General features: G+C 43.0%; 1 protein-coding gene across 5 annotated transcripts; it reads right to left on the bottom strand.

The window, feature by feature from the left end:
• Nucleotides 1-999: 999 nt before the first annotated feature.
• Nucleotides 1,000-24,022, bottom strand: LOC108704500 (microtubule organization protein AKNA). Of its 5 annotated transcripts, none has more exons than XM_041573154.1 (22): nt 23,886-24,022; nt 17,312-17,694; nt 15,578-16,467; nt 15,309-15,383; nt 14,753-14,909; nt 12,707-12,846; nt 12,322-12,381; nt 11,753-11,871; nt 10,628-10,802; nt 10,270-10,415; nt 9,023-9,574; nt 8,734-8,941; nt 7,726-7,826; nt 7,341-7,540; nt 6,524-6,659; nt 3,996-4,115; nt 3,764-3,837; nt 3,582-3,671; nt 3,292-3,393; nt 2,025-2,120; nt 1,809-1,944; nt 1,000-1,596 (listed from the first exon to the last, which is right to left on the bottom strand). In XM_041573154.1, the coding sequence occupies exons 2-22, from the start codon at nt 17,649-17,651 to the stop codon at nt 1,362-1,364; spliced, it is 4,152 nt and encodes a 1,383-aa protein (XP_041429088.1). In that variant the 5' UTR covers nt 17,652-17,694; nt 23,886-24,022; the 3' UTR covers nt 1,000-1,361. The 5 variants fall into 5 exon arrangements, with proteins under 5 accessions (XP_041429088.1, XP_041429092.1, XP_041429091.1 ...); XM_041573158.1 differs by having other exon boundaries at nt 7,425-7,540; XM_041573157.1 differs by having other exon boundaries at nt 10,270-10,412.
• Between the last annotated feature and the right edge of the window lie 539 nt (nt 24,023-24,561).

Genomic DNA, 24,561 nt, shown 5'->3' with positions numbered 1-24,561 from the left:
AGTACAAAATGTAATCCTTTTCTGCTTGATTTTTCCCCTGAATAACAAACAGGAGTGATAGAAATAAATAGGTACTTTACGCCAGCATCAGTTTACAGGAAAAGAAATAGCTTGATATTGATCAACAAGTTTTACATTCACTTCTATACATTTTCAACAGGGCTGAGGTCCATTGTTGGGGGCCCTGTGAATTTAAGGGGAGCCTGGGCAGGATTGAATTTTTATGCTGGGGACCTTACACTCCCTCTGAGCACAGTTATAGGCTTGTAAATAACTGGCACCGGTCATAGCCAGTCACTAGGGCATGGGGATCTATAAATCGACATATTCGGGTTTATGCATATCAAAAGGAGCAACCATGATTAGTGATGGGGGCGAATAAAATTGCACAGCGAATTTCCACGTTTTGCCGCCTGCGAATAAATTTTTGTGAAAATTAGCCAACGAAAAATCCGCTGTGTCTAAAAAATTTGGGCATGCATCAGAATAGTCGCCCGCAGAAACATTGTCGTGCGTCAAAATTATTCGGATGCCAATTGACTTTAATGCATTTGGCCAAAATAGGCGCTCGTATAACAATTGACGTGGGAAATTTGCGGATTTTTCAGCGAAATGGGACAAATATCGAGGGTTAATTAACCCTCGATATTCGACTGGGAATAAAAATCCTTCGACTTCGAATATCGAAGTCGCAGGATTTTGCGCAAATACTGCGATCGAATGATCGAAGGAATGATCTTCGATCGAACGATTAAATCCTTTGAAACAAACGATTCGAGGATTTTAATCTAACGATCGAAGGATTATCCTTCGACCAAAAAAATTTAGCCAAGCCTATGGGGACCTTCCCCATAGGCTAACATTGGGTTCAGTAGCTTTTAGGTGGCGAACTAGGGGGTGGAAGTTTTTTCTTAAAGAGACAGTACTTCGACTATCGAACGGTCGAATAGTCAAACGATTTTTAGTTCGAAACCTTCGATTCGAAGTCGTAGTCAAAGGTCGAAGTAGCCCATTCGATGGTCGAAGTAGCCAAAAAAACACTTCGAAATTTTTTTTTCTTCTATTCCTTCACTCGAAGTTAATGAATTGGCCCCTAAATGTCTCATGTAGCACTTTAGAAAATGACCATTAGGGTTAAATCTAAAACCTCTGTAAAACGCTCACTGCACCCCTAATAACCCTAAAGTGAGTGACCAAATGGAAAAAAAAATATTCACCAATTGAAATCGTTCTTACCAGCGCTTCAAGTACTAGAGGTGAACTGTATTGGCCACTTGTGATCCCCTTACTTAATGGGAGACAACCCATCCTTTTTTGGGGTGCTCTCATACCCTAAGGAGACATTGCACCCCCAATCCCAACTAGAAAAGGCAGGAGCGACGCAGTGTGTGCTGGAGGCTCAGATCAGTGGTCAGGGAGTGGCACATTCTTTTGCTGGTAATTTTCAGTTCCTTGGCTGCTTCTAATGCCCGGTTTAGTGGCAAGCTGAGATCTTCCAACTGCAAACTGGCCGGCACTGGGAGCGGCGTCACAGCACATGGGGAATGGAGTTCTGCCATACTGTATCCAGCAGGAATCATGAGGTAGGGAGAAGGGCTGAAAGGTAGTGGGAGAAAGGTATGAGCATCCAATATGAACTAAGGTGGTTCTTTGAGGTTAAGAAGCCCTCGGTAAAAGAGCCATATTTTTTAAAAAATACCACTTGATACAGCCCTTGACGTCCTAGCCATACATTACACACATCTACAGCTCTTTTCTGTAATTCTGTCTGGATTGATATTACACATAACAGTATCAAGGGTACTTACATGACTGAGGGGTTATACGAGATGAATGGAGTCTGCATATAGCTTAGCGGGGGCGTCTCGTTGAAGACCCACTGTCCTCCATGTGGACCCATCTGAGATCTTCGTCCACGTTTAGTTGTGGGATTTTTGATCACTCCTAATAGAATGGGGATAGAATTGTAAAACAGAAGCCCTACCCCTCAGTATATAAAGGAGTCCAAATTAAAGGACACTCACCATTTCTCTGGGTGGCAGGAGAGTCTCTGCAGCACAAAGGACAAGAAAGGTGCTCGGAAAAGCTTGTGTCCCCTTCATCGGAATGCACTGAAGGTACTAAAGGGAATAGAAAAGTGTATAAGAAAAACAGGTCTCAGAGAATTACCCTATCCCAGCTTGGAGTTGAACCAGGGCCTGGTGTTTCTGTGCTGCCTGTGTTACCGCTGCTCTATGTGAGCAAATGGAGAAGACCCTTGCACTCCTACGACTATACTTGTAATTGCAAATAGACATGACTTGTTTCACCTGTTGCCAATCTGGCCACAGGTGATCAGTGTAAGCCACTAGTCTGGCTATAAAACCCCCTACTCTGCTCTGACTCATTGCCCAGTATAGGTCTATGTTCTATAGTTCCTGGGTGTGTGATATTGTCTGATCCTGTTATTTGATCACTGCCTGACCTTGACCCTGCTGCCAGTACGACTATTCTATTGGATCTCGTTACTGTACCGCAAATCTGTTTGGTTTGACCCAGGTTGGTGACCTTTACTACACTTCTGCTTCCTGATTTGGTACCGTATTGTCTGTTTGGTATTGACCCGACCTGTCCCTTCCTCCTTGTTCCCCTTCCTTTCTGTATAAGTTATGGTTCCCTCTCCTGCCCTGAGCTTCCCCCATGTTCCACTCACATTAAGTCCTGGTGGCATCTGAGTAGTGGAGAGCCTCCCAAAGCCAAAGTAGGCTGCTATAGGCAGAAGTGTGAGCCGAGACTGGGACCTTAACGTTTGCTCTGGGTTTTGGGATACCATACGTTACACCAGCCCCAACTTCTGTCCAGGGTCTTTGTAAATTATCCCTCCTGTCCTTACCATCTGCATCGATACTGCTCCCCAACTTGCACATCTAAATACATGCAAGTTAGTTGGTGGGTAGATGGCGAGAGGGGACACCTACATCCCCCCCAACCCCTCATGAATACAGTGCTGCCAAATACTGCCAAATACAGGCAGCACTGTATTCATAAGGATGGACACAAGTCTAGGTGGCAAGCACAAAAACCATGGATCTCCCCTATGTTTTTTCAATTGGTACCTTGTCTTCCACGTTGCAAATGACCACAGTGGTGCAACTTGTAACATATTTTTTTTACTTATTTGTGGTGTAGGTAGAGTTGTAATGGGGTGGGGTAGGTTATAGAGTGGTACAAGTGTACATTTATCAAACACACCTAACAAACCTTCTCCCAGACCCTGTATAATAAGATCTGCCAAGTATAGATCAGACATACCAGGGGTGCTCCTCCTGACATTTGGAATGTGCTCACGAGGTTGGGTGGGGACCTGTTCCCTGCAATGGATGCATCTTTCTTCTGAACGACTATATGAGGTTCCTACAAACATTAATAAATGGAATTAAAGTCTGGGTTACGGTTAGAAGAGTAAAATATGTGCATCACTTATTTTATTCTCCTTCTTATAGCTTCCTTCTGCCATTCCCTGTAAGACTATTATATTCCCCAATGTGGTTCCGCTATCCTTTATCCTGATGAAAGTGATCATTCTTTCACTTGATGCTCACCTGTATAGGCCCTACGGGCTACTTTTTCGGTCAATGCTGGACGGAGAGTTGTCTCACTCTTGACTGGATTTGGCCTCCTCTGTGGAGAATCTGAATTAATCAGAAAATAGATTCATTAATGGACCAGTCAGGTCTGAGGAGAAGACTTGTGAGGAAAACCAAAGCCCTTAACATCAACATACTGGCTTTTGATCGCTCAAATTTAGGCGCAACCCGTGCAGGCTCAAAATGGTCAACTCTATCTTCTTGCAGATTTCTGGAAAGATTACAAAAAAGAAACCTGTTTTAATATGTAATTATAGTGTGATTTTCCCAACATATTATTCTAATGATACAAAATGTGAAGGACACAATAGGTGTAGGAGGATATAACACAATTATGTAAAATATTATCCTCCTTTTCTAGATACTTACATTGAGGTTACGGGACGCTGAGCTTCATTGGCTTTCCCTCGACTTGGGGTGCGGTTCAGACTGTTTTCTAAGTGCTTTCTAAGTTCTACCACCTCCTTCTGCAAATCCTGGATGGCTTGACTGTAAAACATCATTACAGAACAATAGTAGAACGTTAGACGATAAGAAATACCTATGGTGCAAGAATTTGCAACAACTGCATTAAGATATTAGACAAACACATCAACAGGAGTGGAACACTGTGGGTCCCTGTGGATCATCCATGAGATCAGAGGGTTTGTTGGGGCCCTGACTGATGGTTAAAATTCATGATGTTGGGGGTTATGGGAGTCAATAACTTTGCTGTGCGGCCCAGTAACATTCATGGCATGATTATAGATGATAAACTAGTTTATGTATACTTCGTAGACCTTAGCAGACCAACAGATGCTTGCATGACCAGTGTTACAAAAAACAAGCTCAGTAGCCAGTCAGAGCCTAAAAAGTCATCATAGGTTATATCAGATCTCTGAAGGACACCAATAGCCTTCCCACGGCTATTCCTTCCCCTTCCTTTACAACAAGATGGATTCCATGCTTTTTCATCCACAGTTCCAATAACACACATAGGACAGCAAATAATTGTTCACCCCCAACTTTCACCCTAAAGTAGATTCAGGCTTAGTTTTCAGGTGAATCTATGCCCAGAAAGATGGGCATTCTTCCCAAGCCAAGCTGCACTATTATGTGCTAAATTGCATGGAACTGTAAAACACTATCTCCAGTACTCCAGCGACTTTAGTTAATTGGCATCTCTAGTTCAAGGAAGGCATGCTACATGGGAGGCTTAACTGCAATGTACTCACGAAACACAATCAGTCATATCCCCCATTTTACCGCTGTGTTAATAATCCAGTGTAACAAAGAAATAAAGCAGAGCCTCACAGCAGGCAGCTATACAACAATTCTGTGTCTGTGGTGCATGGCAACACCTAGTTACCCAAACACAAATCCCCCTGGAGAGACAGGCTGTAGAGAGGCAACACTGGGGAGAATGGAAGACACAAAGGAGATAGAATTTAAAGGGAAAGAGAAGTAAATATTTGTCAAGGTTCTCTAAGGTAGTAGGATATTCAAATTATTGAGTGCAAGCCAATGTATTCCTCCATCAGTGGGTCAAGCTCACTTCTGCTCTCAGTAAAGGTTACAGCTCTATCTGTAGAGTTCCAGTAAACTAATCGTGAGTGTCTATTTTGGTATTACATATACAACAAAATGAATCTTAAAACAGTCTTCAAATTTACCATTATGGCTGCCTCTCCAAGTTATAGCAGGGCAGCCATCAGGGGGGGACAGGGGGGTGAGTTGTAGGGGGCCCGAGGGTAAGGGGGGCCCTGCCACGCCACACTTACTTGATTAGCCGGGCCCCCCTCTTTTTGAGAGCTGCTGACTTCGGGAAGGCATGGACGTTTAAGGGGCCCTGGCCACCAATTTTCTCATAATGTGGGGGGGGGGCCTGGCCACCAATTTTTCTTTTCTCATGTGGGGTCCTAGCCACCAATATTTTTTAATGGGGGGGCTCAGGCCACAAATGTTTTTTTTATGGGGGGCCCTGACCACCAATATCTTCCTATTTTTTATTAACATGTGGGAACCCTAGCTACCAATATTTTTTTTGTTTTTTTACTGTGTGGTGGGGGGTGGACCTGTAGGTGGGGCTTGCGATGGGTGCAGCCCAGGGGGCCCAGAAATTTTATCGTATGGGGCCCTGCGATTTCTGATGGCGGTCCTGAGTTATAGTCTATTGACTTATAATGGCCCGCAATCATGCCTCATGTGTGGATTTCCCATATAAACGGACTGCTGACATTTTACATTCATATTTATCTTAAAGGGAAATGATGCTCCAAAGCAAGGTGTCTTAGCAGTTGGTTCAGTGGGTTCTGCAATAAAGGGCCCCAAAAGATGTATAAAGTGAGCCATGTGGGTCATGAAGAAGGTGGGGCTTGCAGGAGAGTGGACAGTGTTTAGATGGGTCATGGAGGGCTGGTATAATGAGGCATGACTCGGGAGGATCAGGAGAGTGGTCATGTATATGCAGGTCATTTTTTTTCAATGCGGTCCCATTCTTGTTGTTTGGAGGGCCCTGCCCCAGAGCTCTCCTGGAGGGTGCAGGCCCTGCTAACTTGTGAGGTCCCATAATTTCTGATGGTGGCCCTGATTTGACTCATGAGCATAACATTATATGGACCAGAGTTATCCGTGCAGAGCTTAATCTGTCTATAACCTATTGTAAAGGGAACATAAGGGGTCATATTATTTACTCTGCCCTATCGTCACAGGCCTGGTATTTCGACACATAAGGACTGATAATTTCTCCGATTAATATACAGGATTAAAGGAAAGAGGATAAAATGAATGTTCGGATATGAAGAAGAAGACAAGCGCACAGAGTTGATAAAGTAGCAGAAGAAATAGCCTGATACCAGAGAGAAAATATAAGCAGATCCTTGTGTTTACAATATAAAGTCATCTCTCCCCCAACTCACTCTCTGGCTGTCCGAGTCTCCAAGAAGTTTCCATGGGGCTGGGAATGCTTAGTAATAGGAGAGAGGAGGAAGGGGCCACCAAAGTAAGGATCACTTATCATCGCATGACTCCCAACTTTTTCCGAGTCAGATTCACCTATTGCAGGAAACAGAAGCAAACCAATGAGTCTTGAAGCATATTGAGGGCATATTACTAAACACTGGTCTGCAACATATGCTTAGGCTACAACTTCTAGTATTCTCTTAAATCGGGTGGTACTAGGGGTTGTAATTCATTAGTGGTTGAAGGACCACAAGTAGAATGTCCTTAATTCATTTTAAGATTATAATCTGCCAATCATAGGAACCCTTTCCAATGCTAGTTCCATAGTTCACCTGCCTCATTACTATCTACACAACCTCCTAAATAATACCTGTACTTCACTTTCTGCCTGATCCCTACTGCATAACTTCCCAAATAACCCCTTGCTACATCTCATCCTGCATGGTCTCAATAATGGGAATTTCAGTGACTGCAAACAACTGCAATGGCTGCATGGGAGATAAGGTCACTACCAGAATGCAATGTTATTGCCTTTTATCTGAGTGGGAACTATATTTACACTCACACAATAGATGCAAATGAAGACATGAGACTGATATAAACTAATATACTATATATATATATATATATATATATATATATATATATATATATATATATATATATATATATATATATATATATATATATATATATATATATATATACTAATATAAAGTCAAACCCACCTCTTCTTCCATAGAAATATCTAGATCAGTGATATAAAACACTTACTGATTGGGCTCTGTTCTTGGTTTTCAATTTCTGTAAGGCTGTTGGATCCCAGAGATGGGGAACTGGGCTGTGAAGGCCGTGTACCGTGTCCATTCTGCTGCTTCTTTTCGAAAAATGTTTTGCGTGCCCTGGATAACGCCCCCATTTTGGACCTCCCAGGAGAACTGTTGGAAGACGTTGGCAATTCTGCTGCCACCATACTAAAGGACAAAGAGGTAGGAACGAATGACAGAATGAATACAAGAGATACAGTCAGGTTTCTTATAAAAACGGTACACATTTTTTAATTAAAATATATTGGAGATAGGTTTCTTTTTCATTAAAGAAAGTAAAAATGGGATTTTACTTTTTTGCCTTTACATGCCCTTTAAGCCCCGAATATTACCCTTGGTGGTTCATCTCGTTTCTCTTCCTCTGTAGCAGGGGGGAGCTGGCACTCTCTGATCCAAGGAAACCGCTATCTGTTTCTGGGGATATAATCCTGCCCTGTTATATTTAGAAATCAGGAATTATTCGAGTAATGGGGAAAGGTGCAGAGAAACAACAGAATGCAGTGGGTTACTACATAAAAACAAGCAAGACATGCAACAAATAGAACATGCCAAACTGCTACAACCAAAACTGTAACCTACTTTGAGAAAGAAAAGCCATCACACTTAAGAGCCTAGACATAAATACACAATACATGCCCATATAGAGAGGTAACACAGAGGCAAACACACACTGGCAGGCAGCAGAGATATATGCAGAGACAGAGGGAGAGAGCAGAGATCTAGAGAAGCACAGACAGACATGAAATGAGCAGATACATAGACTGGCCGCACTGAACAAAGGGACAAAGATTTAAAGGGTTGGTTCACTGTTAAGTTAGCTTTTAGTATGTTATAGAACGGTCAATTCTAAGCAACTTTTCAATTTGCCTTCATTATTAGTTTTGTATAGGTTTTTCATTATTTGCCTTGTTCTTCTGACTCTTTCCAGCTCTTAAATGGGGGTCACTGACCCCATCTAATAAACAAATGCTCTGTAAAGCTATACATTTATTGTTATTGCTACTTTTATTACTCATTTATATATTTAGGTCATCTATTATCCATATACCAGTCTCTTACTCAAATCAATGCATGGTTGCTAGGGTCATTTGGACCCTGGCAGCCAGATTGCTAAAATTGCAACCAGTAGAGCTGCTGGATTAAAAGCTAACTAACTCAAAAACCACTAATAATAAAAAATGAAAACCAATTGCAAATTATCTCAGAATAGCACTCTCTACATCATACTATGAGTTAACTCAAAGATGAACAACCCCTTTAATGTAATTAACAGAAATAACATTTACATGCATACTTGAAACAGAAGTTGCATGGAGGAAAAAAGAAGAGTAGTGTCTTGCCTGCACAGAGTTATTTTTATGCTGTGTCTTCTCTCCTTTGATAGAAGAGCTTACACTTTTGCTGCTAATGCTGCTTCTATTGGAACGGGCACTCTGAGCATTCTCGCCATCTATGGATGGCTGATGGGTTGAGCTTCTGGGAGATTCTTCGCTTAACCGAGACAAAGCAGGGGAAGTCCGAGGGACAACCTTTGGGCTCTGCAGGACCCTGCCACAATACAAATGAAAAATATTGAGGTAAATACATTTTTGTATTAGGAAGAGATCTGTCTACTATAGCTACTGCTACCTCTTGCTTGATGACTGTCTTCCACCTTCAGGAGAAGGCTTCTGACTCACTTGGTCATGAGACAGTCTACGTGGCTCTATGTGGGGTTGGCTTTGTCTCGGAGTTCCAATGTCGGATGTTTTCTCAATGTTCACATTGCTCTGAGGCCTGGTTGGGTGCATGTGCTTCTCCAGTCCTGAAGGTTGTAGTTGGATCTTATGACTTGAAGGTCGCCGTTGGCTTTTTAAGCTTTTATCAGTGTGATAATCATGGGGGCCAGTAAACCACTGATGGTCTTTGTGTCTGGAAAGTGGACGTTGGTTATGAGGTACTGATTCATATTCAAGATCCTGTCCTGTGGTTTCAAGCGAAAGTTTTCGAAGTTGTATATCCTGCAACTTATGTGATGGCCGGGCATCCGATGAGAATATATGTGAGCTGGCCTCATGTGGTTGGTCCTGATATTGGGTGTCTAGTGGAGTGTCCTGTGTTAAGAAATCCTCATGGTGGGTTTTAGGCCACTCATCCTGGTCTAATCCCAGTGCATCAGGAAGTGTTTTAAAGCTGTTGTACCTGGGGACACCATGAACAATTCAATAAGTTTCACTGTAGCTCACCAATTGTATTATAAATCATTCATCTCACGGGGTATCCTGTGCCGAAATCCCAATCTGGATAATCCAAGAAAGTTGTAGATGTAGACGTTTAAAGCTGCAAAATTCCTTTAGTGAGGAAGGGATACACTGCCTCAGTAAAGGAATTTTGCAGTTATAAACGTCGGCCTGGATTCATCCTACATCTACAACTTTCTTTGACACCATGAACAATCACATGTGCAATGCTAAAACTTCTGTTTTGTGCTACGAATTCAGAATTTATACAGATAATTGTGTGTAAATGTTTAGTAAGTGGAACAATGCAATATTAACATCCAAGAAACTGAGAGCAATAATATGTAATAGTTGTGGAGATAAATCTGTACAGAATGAAGAGTAACTTGAAGCCCCATCTTTCTACAGCAGATCTGGGGAACAATACCCTGTAGCTGTAGGTGGGAAAAGCAAGAGACAATAATGCAAAACACAGAGGTGCACCCCAAAAAAAAACAGATGCCTGGGAGCAAGGGGAAAAAATAAACAAATTATTGTGGTATGAAAATATATATATACACACACACACAAAAAGAAGAGCAGAGTGTCAGGTCACATTCATAAGCTCGTGCAAAGGATAAGTACATGAGATCCATGGTCAGGTGTGTAGTAACTCACGTGGAAATAAGGGTGTCATACTCCTTCTCCACCTCTATCTGTTTGTGGCGCAAAGGCTGGGGCAACTCCTCGCCGGCCTCCACTTTGTTAACTGCATCCAGACCTGAGCTGAGCAGACCTACGGGATCTTCTGATTGTGGGATCTGCTGTGGGAGAGTGTTGCACATTAGAGAGCGACGTGGGGAGCTGGAGGATGTGACACAAGGGATATGGGTGCGGTGGAAACATTGCATTTAGGTAGACGTCTGATGCTGGAAGTGTGATATAACCAAAGGGAAGGAGAGGGACTAGAGATAAAGTGTATGAGCCCTGGGTGCTTGTGGCAAGTTGTGGAACTCAATATAGGAACACCACTCACCTCTGGATATGGAGTGATGACAGCTGGAATGGGTGCCACAGAGGATGGCATTGGCAAAGGAGAAAGAGACTCTGCTTTATGCTCTGCTTCTGCTTGGGCAGCTATTTGGTCTCCCACATTCTCCTGCAGTTCATCTAGTTGAAAACCAAGCTGAAATATTGCACCTTCCAGGACCCTGGACAGAGCACAAATTCATATCATTAATATATAGAGAAACGCACTTTGATTCTTGGTAACGGCTATGGATCAGATGTTGCTATTTTTTTATCTGCTTCAAATATAATTCATGGTCCATAAATTAGGGATGCACAGAATCCACTATTTGGGATTCGGCTAAATCCCCGAATCCTTGGTGACAGATTCGGGCAAAAACCTGAACCGAATCCTAATTTGCATATGCAGGAAAGGAAAAAGTGTCACGTGATTTCCCTACCTGCCCCTAATTTACACATGCAAATTAGGATTCGGTTCGGCAAGGCACAAGGATTTGGCAGAATCATGCTGAAAAAGGCTGAATTCTGGCCGAATCCCAAACCTAATCCTGGATTCGGTGCAACCCTACCATAAATTAAGAGTGGCCAGTTAGTATATAGCTTGTATTACTCTAGTGTCATTCAAATGAATGAAAAGCTTTGACATATTTGCCTGGTTGTGCCCAGTACATAGCTGGCCGAACAGCAAAATGATTTTAGGTTACCCACTACTCTTGGTAGATCATTTTTTGTAATAAATATGGCCCCAACGGGCCATCAACGCTTTGTCCCCAGCAGCCACAGGCTCTGCTTCTTCTGTTGTTATATGTTAATGGAGAGTGGTCATGTTACTTTATAAACCTAGCGGTCCTTTTCATAGTTAAGGTATTTCCTGAACTCAACTAAAGTTATTGATTCATCTGTTTTTCTTTTAAATCAAATATTTAAAATATAAGATTCCTATTTCTACTCCCTTAATCCTTGGCAAATGTAGGAGGCTCTGGATACCACCAATAATATTCATTGCTCTATACTGTGTCATAACTGCATTACACCATCAGCAGCACCTATTTATAATATCCATACTACAACAGCACACAATATATAGGTACAGCTTCTTTGTTATTCTACTCCTTCACCAAAGACTCTGTACCTCTCTGGGTCAAGCTCCTGAAATGTGCTCCCATGGGGTTGTCCAGAACGGTGTTCCTCTCGTGCTCTCAGATATCTGCGTTGTAACACATCCAGAGACCCCTGCAGCTCCAAAAGAGCCTGTAGGGAAGAAATGAAGGACTGCTTAACGCTAAATACATGACAAAATACAGTAGATATTTGCTTTCATTCCAGCAGTTGAAGCTAACTGCATATAGACTGCAATGGATTACAGCAGGGGCATAACTATAGAGGAAGCAGACCCTGCAGCTGCAGGTGGGCCCAGGAGTTTTAGGGGCCCTACGGGGCCCTAATTCATGTATAATTTCAATACGTATTGGTAAAACAGATCAACCTTTAGAAATTTTGGGGGGCTGTGGGGCCCAGTAATATGTAGTTACGCTACTGCATTACAGACTTGTTTATTAATCCCTCTTATCTCAATTATTGGGTCCAAAGTTTATCTTCTGGGTGTTAGATGAAACCCCTAGGCAAATCAGATAAATATAAATATTACAGGTCCACGTGAAGGTAAAAAGAAGAAGATACAACACAGAATATAGCAAGTACCTGTTGCTGCTCTTCTAGATTCAGTTTTCCAGATCTTCTCAGTTCCTCTAGAAGCCCAACCTGCATTGTGACAAACAGAAGGTGTAAATACACAATTTGCTGCATATAATGTGACGTATGTAACAAGTTTGAAAGCATCACTGTGTCAGCCATTCTACCATAGTTCCAAGAATACGTGTGAAATGTATTAACCTCTAATATTGCCCTAAATTACCCTTTAATCTCAAGGGAACTAGTCTTCAGACTGGGCACCCCATGCCACTGCCCCAGACTCCTAAAGTTGGCTAGCACCACAATTTGGGGTCTATTGTATAGTGCTTGGTGCTTTATATTGCCATTTTGGCCATATATTAGTAATTGGAGACTGGTATATAAGTGATCTCACCTCCTGGTTAAGTTCAAAGATGTGAGAAGATAGAGTGGATGCCATTTCTTCTGATGGGTGGAGCGGTGAAGAAGAAGGGGAGGGGGCAGCTTGTGGGATGTCAGTGGGGATCTCAGTGTGATGGTCTGGAATTTGGGGCCCTAAAGAAAAAAAATACAATGTGGGATATTAGTCATTATTATACTTTATTCTGCAGTTCCATTTCACTCCCTGCAGTGCAAATTTCATTAGTGAAAGGCAGAATGGAAAGGAAAAAATTAATTGTCTCATACTATCATTGCCTAAATCATACTTAACATTCATGTTTATTTTCCATTTCATTATGACTGCAGCACTTTCATATACAGTATAAAGGTTACAAATTACAGACACTATATACATAAAACCTTTTAGTTAGATGACGATGTCTCTTTAAGAGCAGCTGCAGAGTAGCACGTGAACTGACACTTGTACAGACAATATATTAGCACAGTGGCCTCTTTGTGCACTGCCTGTAGTTCTGTAAAGCATTCCGAGCTTCCCGAGAGAAGTCTGACTAGTGCCCTGAAATCACGTCCCTTTTCTCTATGTACAACAGGCACAAATTCTGACTTCCCAGCCACCATTGAAGTCAAATCACTGCATACATATCCTTAGATATATGCAATTTAAAAATTAGTGGTGAGCACAACTTTCCCTTGTTTGTTATAGTTTATACAGGAGCATTGACCAGCTCTATGTTGTAGCCCCCACCCTTCCCAGCTATAGTCAGGTGATCCCAGTGTGGCCAATAAAAAGGCAACCATGTTTGGAAGTTTTAACCTTGAAAGCAGCTAGTAAGTTGCAGGTAAAACTTGGTCCCTTTGTAAAATGTATAATGAAGCAATAGAATTCTTAATGAATATTGAATATTGAGCATAGGACTGGCCAGACCAGGGTTTACTTTGATGTAGTTGGCCAGCTTAAATATATTGCAATATATGGACAAACAATCCCTGTTATGTTTAAAGGGTAAGGCATTTTTAGTAGCTTAAGGCACAAAATGTCTTAAATATATTGAGTGCAGAGGACCTCTTGTATTTGCCTATAGATATAGGGGCAGGTCCGAACTGGCAATCTGTGGGTTCTGGCAAATGCCAGAGGGGCTGCTATAAGGTCCCATAGAAAGTCAGTATTTAGTGGGCTGGTGGGGGCTGATTGGGCCTCTGAGTGGGCTGATTGGGCCTCTGTGTAACTGAAATGTCAGGGCCTATTTTAATTCTCATGCCGGCCCTGTATAGGGGTCAAGCAAACACCTGTAGGTACCACTAGCCATGTCAATAATAAGTGATAACTAGTATGGGTTATTAGCTGACTAAAATAAGATGTCAGAAAGGAAACAACAAGGGTCACTGGGCTCAGCATTGCTGGAGTCAAAAAGAGAACTAAGAGGTTACAGGGAGGAAATGAAGCAATTTACAGCTGTGATACCATCAGAGAGTTTGCAGCGGAAGGGGGTGTTGTGCATAAATAGAGAAAGAATGAACAGAGACAAGTAAAGATCTGAACCTAGGCAGGATAAGACTGATTCTCACTTTTCACCCAATGGCAAAAGTTATATTGGGCCTTACCAATCATAACTACACAGCATTATCAACCATTCAGTAGTATAGATGGCTAAACCACAGTGCAGCTCAGTTGGCCCAACCAAACCATGATTCAGGTGCTTCAACTCCTCAGAAGGCTCCCTCACAAAGCAGTGGGGAACAAGAGTGTAGTTCAGCCCAACTCAGGGGGCACATAGAAAATCAGATGGCTCAGCTAATTCGTAGTTCAGGTGGGTGACTGACTCTGCAGCACAGAGACTATTCAAAAGTGCAGGTGCCTTAATGAATCAGCACAACAGATGGATCTGATTGGTTCGCAAAATGCTGTTCAATAATTAACATCTGCATCAGAGGCCTTCATTCATTGGCTCCAGGTTTGACCAATGACAATTCCAAACTGAAAATTGCTTTAATTCAACAATGTATGTACTTCAGTGATTAGAATAAAGAAAAACACGTTCCCCCAATGGAAGCGTCTTACCTGTCCCCCACTCTGTTACTCCGTCGCCATCATTGGTAGAACTAAATGTCCCCCTTTGTGCTTGAGGAATGGTGAATTCCATGACCTTAGAACCCTGCAACACTGTTCCCATGTGGACACTGTGACTTGGTTTAGGGGGATCAGAGTACAGATTCACCTGCGGGGGGAAAAATAGTCAGGATGCCTATGGAGGACCAGATAAAATGAAGACCTCATAATATTAAAAGTAAGGATAAAGGCCAAATATACCCTATTTATAACTAGTCATTTACATGGGTCTTTGTCGAAGTTCAGCTTTCACAAAAGGTTTCTCATCTAGGTACATAAACACTAAGATCATTTCAATCAATCAATCAGAATCCAGTGAATTCATAAGTATGTTTTAAGACTGTACGACTAAACCAGACTTTTGGGAATGGTCCTCCTAGCATTGTTAGCACTTACCTTTGGGACAGCCTTATAAATGCTAACCATGTTTCTAGATTACATGATCTGGAACACTGACATGTTGGCTGGTCATATACTAACAAGCATGGACAATGGACAATGTCCTTACTTTGGCTCCTAGTCGAAGGCGGTCAATGGTATTTTCAGCTTCTGCATACTTAGTGAGGAGCTTGTGGTAATCCTCCTGTAATGAAGAACCAAGAAGGATAAGTGTTATTAGCATAAGGTGCTGAGTCACAAAGATTCCGGTTCATTTAAGAGAGGGGGATATGCAATTGTTGTAATAGAACTAGAACAAAGTATTCACCTATTATTGAATTATCTCCATAGAACTATTCATAAACCTTGACCAAAACTCCACTACAACCCTTGGTTTACCTGTAGTTGATGCACTAGCTCAGTGGCTTGCTGGGGGCTCTGAAACTCTGTAGGGACAGTGCGCTGTGTAGCATGTTCCTGTGTAGGATTCTCCGAGCTGCTCATCAGGACCTCACGGACAATTTCAGCTGGTGACTTGAAGATGGATGGGGACTTTTGGGGTTTTGAGTCTAATCTCTTGGACTGGGGAGGACGATAACTTTCATCCTTAGGAAATCTTACACGTGGTCCTACTTTGGAGAAGTCAGGAAGAGGGTAATTTAGTTGCCCTCGACCATAAATGGGAACAGCGGAGGATTTTGCAAGCTTAATGCTAGAGCGGTGCTTCCCACCCAAAGAAGGTGAATGGTTAGACTGATACAAGACTTTTGTATGGTTGATGCCTGCTCTTTGGCGATTTCCAGAAGAAGCAGCAATTGAAGGCTCACCACTGTCTGTGCAGGAGGATTCTGGGAGGGTCTCATCTTCTATACGTGAGGCAATATTCAGTCCTCCAAGATCACTAAGAATCTCATTTCCCCAGTGATTGGACATAGGGTGTGGAGATGGGGAAACTGACAATATGCTGGGTATATCAATGCGCTCATGAGCTGATATTTTAGGGTTAGCATGATTCCATGAAGATATAGAGGGGTTGTCCCATTGCTCTTCTTCCATTAATGTTTGATTGTAATCTTTAAACCTCTCAGGGCTGGGGCTGTTATTATATGGAAGGTCCGAGTGTTCATGACCCCAGCTTTCATCATCTTCATCAGATCTGCCTAAAGAGGTCCCACCATCCTGTTCATCTTCTGTCATATCAAGTTGTTGGTCTCTGCTTGGGGGCCTCCAGTTTGTTGGTGGAGGCAAGGAAAGTGAAGCATCCGGGTGATCTTCTAAGTCATGTCCGTCTGCCAAAGAGAACAGAAAGTTTGTGTGAGGTGTTCTCTACCTAGGTGCGTTTTTAGATGTTAGTAATATCTAGATGAGCTTTGCCTTCACACATCCTAGCAATATTCCTTACAAAAGAGGGGTAAAATATTTGGTGAATATAATAACAGATATTTAATATAGTCTGTTAATACATGTACTTATTTTGAAGGCCATCACCTACATCATTATAAATGGTAATAGCCTGTTTACATGAAAGTAAAGTGTTCATATTTATTCCCAACATCCTCCACTATTCTAATAACAAAAGGTGTGCTGTGTGTTGTAGACCAATTAAACAGCAGTGCTCTGGTTGTGAAATTGTAAGACTTAACTTAAGTGCCAAAGGCAACAATTTGGTCCTTACGCCAACGCTTTATCAAGGGTGTTGCAGTCCAGAAACAACTGGAAAGATTTAAGTTTAGGGCATCGACAGTCCCTTTTAAGTCACAAGGCCCAGCTTATTACCTTTCACGATTAATTAGGGTTTTCCTACGGTACATGAAATAAGAAAAAAGCTGGCCATATCATGGGCTGACATTTGCCTGATGTTCCAGCCAGTTATTAGCCATGTACTTGACAAAAATAACATCGACCCTCATCCATATCTGGTTGTGTTCCGTCAAACAATAATCAGGGTGCCTAGAAAATCCTGTTAGGGACTACACCAGGTTGTACATGCAGGTGACCAGTTGTAGTAGTATGGGACACCATCATTAGTTATGGTAGTTCTGCAGTCCCGTCATTACATGTCTGCACACGCCCCCGTAGGCCAGAGGCCAAATGAAGGGCCAGCCTTTCAGGTGTATGGCAAGGTTAACTCACCTGTGTCCAGCATGTCTGTAATACTGTTGCTGGAGGTCAAAGCTTCATTATTGTCTTGTAAAATGCCACTGGTCTCGTCAGCAATTTGAGAGAAACTAAACTGTCCCAAGCTTTGTGTTCCAGAGAGCTCCTCATCTGATGATGCTTCTGGGTATGAGACCAGATGTTCCTCAAGTCCTAAAATCAGCTCTTGGTCAAATTCCAGAATCCTTTCTTCCTCCGGTCCCAGGTCGCCTTGATCATCCAAACCGATGATCCCATTCTCATCCATGTGTTCTGCAAAGTTGCCCTTTTCATCACCACTGATCTCATGCTCCTCATGGCTGCTGTTGATGTTCATAGTCAGGGAAAGAGGCACAAATTCTTTCCCAGTGACATGTCACCTACAGGTACAAGTTATACATGGTGAGCAGAATGATCACACTCTTTACACGCTAAGCTACAGCCCCTTCCCAAGACCCCTATTTTGCCTTGTTATTTAAACAATCTCTCACAACTGCACTCTCTTCTCCCATTTTATGTTACTATACACACTTTGCCTCAGTGCAGCCCCTTCTCAGAATGAAAATGTGTAATGTGGAATATTTCTGTGGTCTTTACATTATAACTACATACACCTGTTTCCAGCCCCTGTTCTACATTCGTAAATACAACTCCAGTGCCACTCTCTGTCAAACCCATAACAGTGTATCTCTCTGTCAGCTCTCATCTTGTTTCTTACTTCTTCCTCCTCTTCCTCGTGACTTGTCAGTCTGTGAATATAACATGCTCTCTTCTGCTTTCTTTCTCCTCTAACGGTTTGCATTTCCTGTCTCTCTCTCTATCCCTCTCATGTCTTATCCTCAAGCTCTCCTTCCCCTCACTTTCTGTTGCTCCTCTCTCTCTCTCTCTCTCTCTCTCTCTCTCTCTCTCTCTCTCTCTCTCTCTCTCTCTCTATCTCTCTCTCACTGTCTCACTCCCTACAGCTCAAGCTCTCCTTCCCCTCACTTTCTGTTGCTCCTGTCTCTCTCTCTCTCTCTCTCTCTAACTGTCTCACTCCCTACTGCTCAAATTCTCGTACCTTTCACTTTATGTTGCTCCTGTCTCTCTCTCTCTCTCTCTCTCTCTCTCTCTCTCTCACACTCCCTACAGCTCAAGCTCTCCTTCTCCTCACTTTCTGTTGCTCCTGTCTCTCTCTCTTTCTAGCTGTCTCACTCTCTAAAGCTCAAATTCTCATACCCCTCACTTTATGTTGCTCCTGTCTCTCTCTCTTTCTAGCTGTCTCACTCTATAAAGCTCAAATTCTCATACCCCTCAATTTATGTTGCTCCTGTCTCTCTCTCTAACTGTCCCACTCCCTACTGCTCAAATCCTCGTACACCTCACTTTCTGTTGCTCCTGTCCTTCCAAATATTCATTCACCCTCGGTTCTCTAAACATTTCCTCACCTTGCGTTTCATGCTGCCCATGTGGCATCTCTCTCTCTCTCTCTCTCTCTCTCTCTCTCTCTCTCTCTCTCTCTCTCTCTCTCTCTCTCTCCCCCTCTTTCTTACTTTCTCTTTCTTACTTTTGTAATGCTGTCACAGCCATTCCTGTTAATTCTCTGGGCCAAGTCATCTGATCATAATACAAGCTTCTCCTCAGCATCCTCCTCCCTCTCCACGCCACTTCCCCAGCTCAGAATACCCCCCACACACTTCCCCTCCACAACAACATCTTTCACCACAAACTCTTGCAGCCTCAATAGAATTTCATTAAGAATCGAGCCGTGGCCACTGCAAGCCAAGATGTTGTTTTTTCAAGCTGTTCATTTCAGATTCTCAGTCATTGGTTAGATCAGTCAGAATCCCTAAGAACTTTATTTAGCAACAGGTTTGAAAATCACACCAAAGGCTGCCGAGAACTGTCGTTTAGGAACTGCTGGGGTCATGGGTGTCTGCACAAGGGGGCAAGAGGAGGCAGTTGCCCCACCCTGACTTCTCCAGGGAGATTCAAATTTTTTTTGTACATTTAAATCCCAACAATACAACTTTTTGATAAGGCTCTGTGGGCCAGAACCTTTGGGTTTGCTGGGGCTATGCCTTATCCATTAGTCCAGATGATAGTCCAGATAGCAGGGATGTTTCTTATCTATCACCTGTATTTCCAGCAGGAGCGACCTAATTGGTGGGTTGGGGTCAGCCAATCAGGGCTGACCCTGCCCTATATAAGGCCAGCCCTCCTTACCATCAGGGCCTGAGTATTGGGCTTTCTGAGCACTGTGACATTGCCCTTAGCTCTGGTCTGAACCTTGATCCAGTTCTGCTCTGCTTTTTAGCCCTGCTCCTCATCTCCCTGATTCTTTTCTTTTGCTCTCCGTGTCCCATGTGCACTAACAGCTCCTGCCTGAAGGACTCACCGTTCCCACCTCTGAATCCACAGTGTCCCTTACCTATTTCTGACATTTTTTATACTTACTACCACAAGGTAAGCCTTAATTAGGTTATATTCTGCATTTTCATCATAAAGTTCATCTTGAGTGGGATGTGCCCTATGTGATTTTAGCTTACTTGCCCCCCCCCGGGAAATTATCTGTGGACATCCATGGCTAGGGTATAGAAATTGTGTTGTTGGTCGTGTTATTTAAGTAAAATAAGATTGACAAGCCTGTGGCCCCTTAATTGTTGTAATTGAACAACAAAGAGCCATCTCTTTTCTATCACATCCAAACCTTTTCCAGAGGTTATTGGGTTTGGGCAACACTATACAAATGAATCCACTTCCCCTCTGCTGCTGCTCTGCCTGCACCAGGAAACATTACCAACGTTCGGGCGCAGGCAGACACTGCAAATTTTGGTGGCAAAACATGCGATTTTGCATTTCAGGCCGAAATACACCGCATCTGCCTGCACCTGAGCAGAGGTAATGTGGTAATGTTTCCAGTTGCTATCCCAGAGTCCCACGCTCCCACTGTTACTATAGGCACCATCTCTCCCTACTATACCTGCTATCCCACAGTCACACTCCCTTCCCAGAGACTATTATCCACTGTTACTATAGGCACCATCTCTCCCTACTATACCTGCTATCCACAGTCACATTCCCTTCCCAGAGACTATTATCCCACTGTTACTATAGGCACACCATCTCTCCCTACTATACCTGCTATCCCACGTCACACTCCCTTCCCAGAGACTATTATCCTGTTACTAATAGACACCATCTCTCCTACTATACCTGCTATCCCACAGTTACACTCCTTCCCAGAGACTATTATCCACTGTTACTATAGGCACCATCTCTCCCTACTATACCTGCTATCTCACAGTCACACTCCCTTCCCAGAGACTATTATCCACTGTTACTATAGCAACCATCTCTCTCCCTACTATACCTGCTATCCACAGTCACACTCCTTCCCAGAGACTATTATCCCACTGTTACTATAGACACCCATCTCTCCCTACTATACCTGTTGTCCCCACAGTCACACTCCCTTCCCAGAGACTATTATCCCACTGTTACTATAGACACCATCTCTCCCTACTATACCTGTTTGTCCCACAGTTCACACTCCCTTCCCAGAGACTATTATCCCACTGTTACTATAGACACCATCTCTCCCTACTATACCTGCTATCGCCACAGTCACACTCCCTTCCCAGAGACTATTATCCACTGTTAACTATAGGACACCATCTCTCCCTACTATTACCTGCTATCCCACAGTCACACTCCCTTCCCAGAGACTATTATCCCACTGTTACTATAGACACCATCTCTCCCTACTATACCTGCTATCCCACAGTCACACTCCCTTCCCAGAGACTATTATCCACTGTTACTATAGGCACCATCTCTCCCTACTATACCTGCTATCCCACAGTCACACTCCCTTCCCAGAGACTATTATCCACTGTTACTATAGACACCATCTCTCCCTACTATACCTGCTATCCCCACAGTCACACTCCCTTCCCAGAGACTATTATCCCACTGTTACTATAGGCACCATCTCTCCCTACTATACCTGTTGTCCCACAGTCACACTCCCTTCCCAGAGACTATTATCCCACTGTTACTATAGACACCATCTCTCCCTACTATACCCTGCTATCCCACAGTCACACTCCCTTCCCAGAGACTATTATCCACTGTTACTATAGACACCCATCTCTCCCTACTATACCTGCTATCCCACAGTCACACTCCCTTCCCAGAGACTATTATCCCACTGTTACTATAGACACCATCTCTCCCTACTATACCTGCTATCCCACAGTCACACTCCCTTCCCAGAGACTATTATCCACTGTTACTATAGGCACCATCTCTCCCTACTATACCTGCTATCCCACAGTCACACTCCCTTCCCAGAGACTATTATCCACTGTTACTATAGGCACCATCTCTCCCTACTATACCTGCTATCCCACAGTCCACACTCCCTTCCCAGAGACTATTATCCACTGTTACTATAGACACCATCTCTCCCTACTATACCTGCTATCCCACAGTCACACTCCCTTCCCAGAGACTATTATCCACTGTTACTATAGACACCATCTCTCCCTACTATACCTGCTATCCCACAGCCTCAGTATATTGTGACCATTTATAACAAGTGTGCTTGTATGCATTTTCACACAACAAAAGTGTAAAAACAGTTCATATTGACATTAACAAAATCGACGTCTCTAGTGCCATCCCGCCGGAGATTTACATTCTAGCCGGCAGGGAGGCAGTTTGGGGAGATTAGTCGCCCCGAAGAAGAGGAGATTTGTCACCGGGCGACTAATCTCCCCGAATCACGGCATGTGTCTCTGCCCTTACATGCTACACACTGGTCAGCTGAACTCACTTGTAGATCACATCTGTGCAGTTTGATGCCCCTAAGGGCTGTGTCCCAAATTAGACTCTGATTACTGCAAGTGAAATTTACAATTGGTCAATAAACAGGATGGGGGGGGGTCATTCTTACAGAATAGAGATCTGAAGTTTTGGAATTTGATTAAAGGGCTCTGCATATCCCTTGTTTAGATAAATACACAATGTGACGGGTACATGAGCACACATGAAACTATACACTTATTTGGTGAGGTTTGAAAATGAGTAGATTTTTGCCTGATTTGGCCACCCATGTGATTGACTAAATTGGGCTAATCCAATTGGTTGTCTCCCCCCCCCGCAGGCCAGCCTTCAGATCATCACAGGAGGCAATGCAGGGACATAATTGGCATAGGAGGGCAATATTGTGACATCATCGGCGGGTCGGCGCGGGTCTATGAAAGGAAGCCGGGCTCGGGCAGGTGGAGGGTGTCGGGAAAAACCCGACCCACGCATCACTAGTGCAGAGCATTTGTTTTTAACTTGAAATTTGAAACTTGTCAGAAGAAGAAAGCAAATAATTCAAAAACCATAATGATGACCAATTCAAAAGTTGCTTAGAATGAGCCGTTCTATAACATACTAAAAGGTGAACCACCCCTTTAATATATGTACAGTATTATATTGTAGCTGGAAAACAATAGCAATATCATATTATACGTACAGCATCATTCCTGTATGTTAAGGAACATGTAAATAATACAGAATGCAAAAGTTTAATTTTAAAAAATAAATAATAATAATAATAAAGAAATATATATATACAGGCATGGTACCTGTTATCCCAGAATGCTCGGGACCTGGGGTTTTCCGGACAATGGATCTTACCGGTAATTTGGGTCTTCATGCCTTAAGTCTACTAGAAATTTAATTTAAACATTAAATAAACCCAATAGGCTGGTTTTGCTTCCAATAAGGATTAATTATATCTTAGTTGGGATCAAGTACAAACTACTGTTTTATTATTACAGATAAAAAGGAAATCATTTTTAAAAATTTGGATTATTTGGATAAAATAGAGTCTATGGGAGATGGCCATTCCGTAATTCGGAGCTTTCTGGATATCGGGTTTTTAGATAATGCATCCTATACCTGTGTTTGTGTGTGTGTGTGTGTGTGTGTGTGTGTGTGTGTGTGTGTATATATATATATATATATATATATATATATACTGTATATGTTATATAAGAATCTCTCTATCTCATTATTATATAAATGACTAGCAATGTTACTACACACCCACTCCCTTAGGAACAATTTGTATCAGACTCGAGTGAATGAAAGGAAAACTGGAAATAAAAAAGTGCCTGTATTCAGTGACAGTCTGTGAGTTATAAACAGTAGGATTAACCCTTGCCTGGCTGCTGGCCCATCTGTGAAATTGGGCATTGGGAAATCTGTGAGCAGGGGGGCATAAAGTAGTGGGGGGTGAGCAAGTTAGGAGGTGCATGTGAATGAGGCACTACTAGTTGGGAGTTGTGGGATGAAGGGGTGCAGGAATAAGGGGAGCAGCAGGGAAGGAGGTTCCAAGTAGTAATTAGGTGAAGAAGAACAGACAAAGAGCTCCGTGGAGATTAGCAGGAGGCACAACAAGAGATTATCCCAGGAGACAGGGGGGATAACAGGAGGTTGGGGTGAGTAAAGGGGGGCACAGGGAGAGTGAGGGGCCAGGCAGGATTTAGGGAGCGCTAGAGAATGGTTTCAATAGAGTTTAGGGGGAATCCATTACCCTGCAGTGATGGTCCAGGCTCTTCCACTGCCCCAGCTCAGTCCCGGTTGCCAAGAGAAGCTTTATACAAACCTGACCTGAGAGGAACACAATGTGTGTGTGTAACCACAGCAACCCAGAGCGTACACACACGCTCAGCAGCCTACTGAATCTCAGCAACACACACTCTCAGCAGCCTATTGAATCTCAGCAACACACACTCACTCTCACACACACTCTCAGCAGCCTACTGAATCTCAGCAACACACACTCACTCTCACACACAGGGCAGCATTGCTAATCTCAGCACCACACACACAGCCAGTTGAGTAAGTAGATGTAACTGGGCCCCACAGCAAATTAATTTTAGGGGCCCCCAGCATATCCAGAGATTGAATTTGCTCATTAATTGGGGCCCCATGGAGCTCCTATTCCTCCTGGGTCCCCCTGCAGCCACAGGGTCTGCTGCCTCTGTAGTTACGCCCCTCACAGGGCAGTTTTCCCTATCACAGCAACATACCTCCCAACATTTTGGAAATAAAAAGAGGAACAAAAAAACTGCCGTGCGTTGTGTGGCGACATTTTTACCACACCCATTTGTGTGACCACACCCCCTAATTACCATGTTAATTTTACAAAATTTTGCAAGTTATAAAAGTTTGTACAGATTTCTGTGTTTTTTTCAGTTATTACAGTT

This window comes from Xenopus laevis, chromosome 8L, assembly GCF_017654675.1.
Source record: "Xenopus laevis strain J_2021 chromosome 8L, Xenopus_laevis_v10.1, whole genome shotgun sequence".
Lineage (NCBI taxonomy): Eukaryota > Metazoa > Chordata > Amphibia > Anura > Pipidae > Xenopus > Xenopus laevis.
This window is presented reverse-complemented; position numbering and strand designations above follow the sequence as displayed.

Coding starts and splice junctions, on each gene's coding strand:
- LOC108704500 (XM_041573154.1), bottom strand. CDS start 17,651: ATGAACATCAACAGCAGCCATGAGGAGCATGAGATCAGTGGTGATGAA. Junction 10,416..10,627: donor TCATCACTCCATATCCAGAG/GTGAGTGGTGTT, acceptor ACTCTCCCACAG/CAGATCCCACAATCAGAAGA. Junction 3,838..3,995: donor CAGCGTCCCGTAACCTCAAT/GTAAGTATCTAG, acceptor TAATCTTTCCAG/AAATCTGCAAGAAGATAGAG.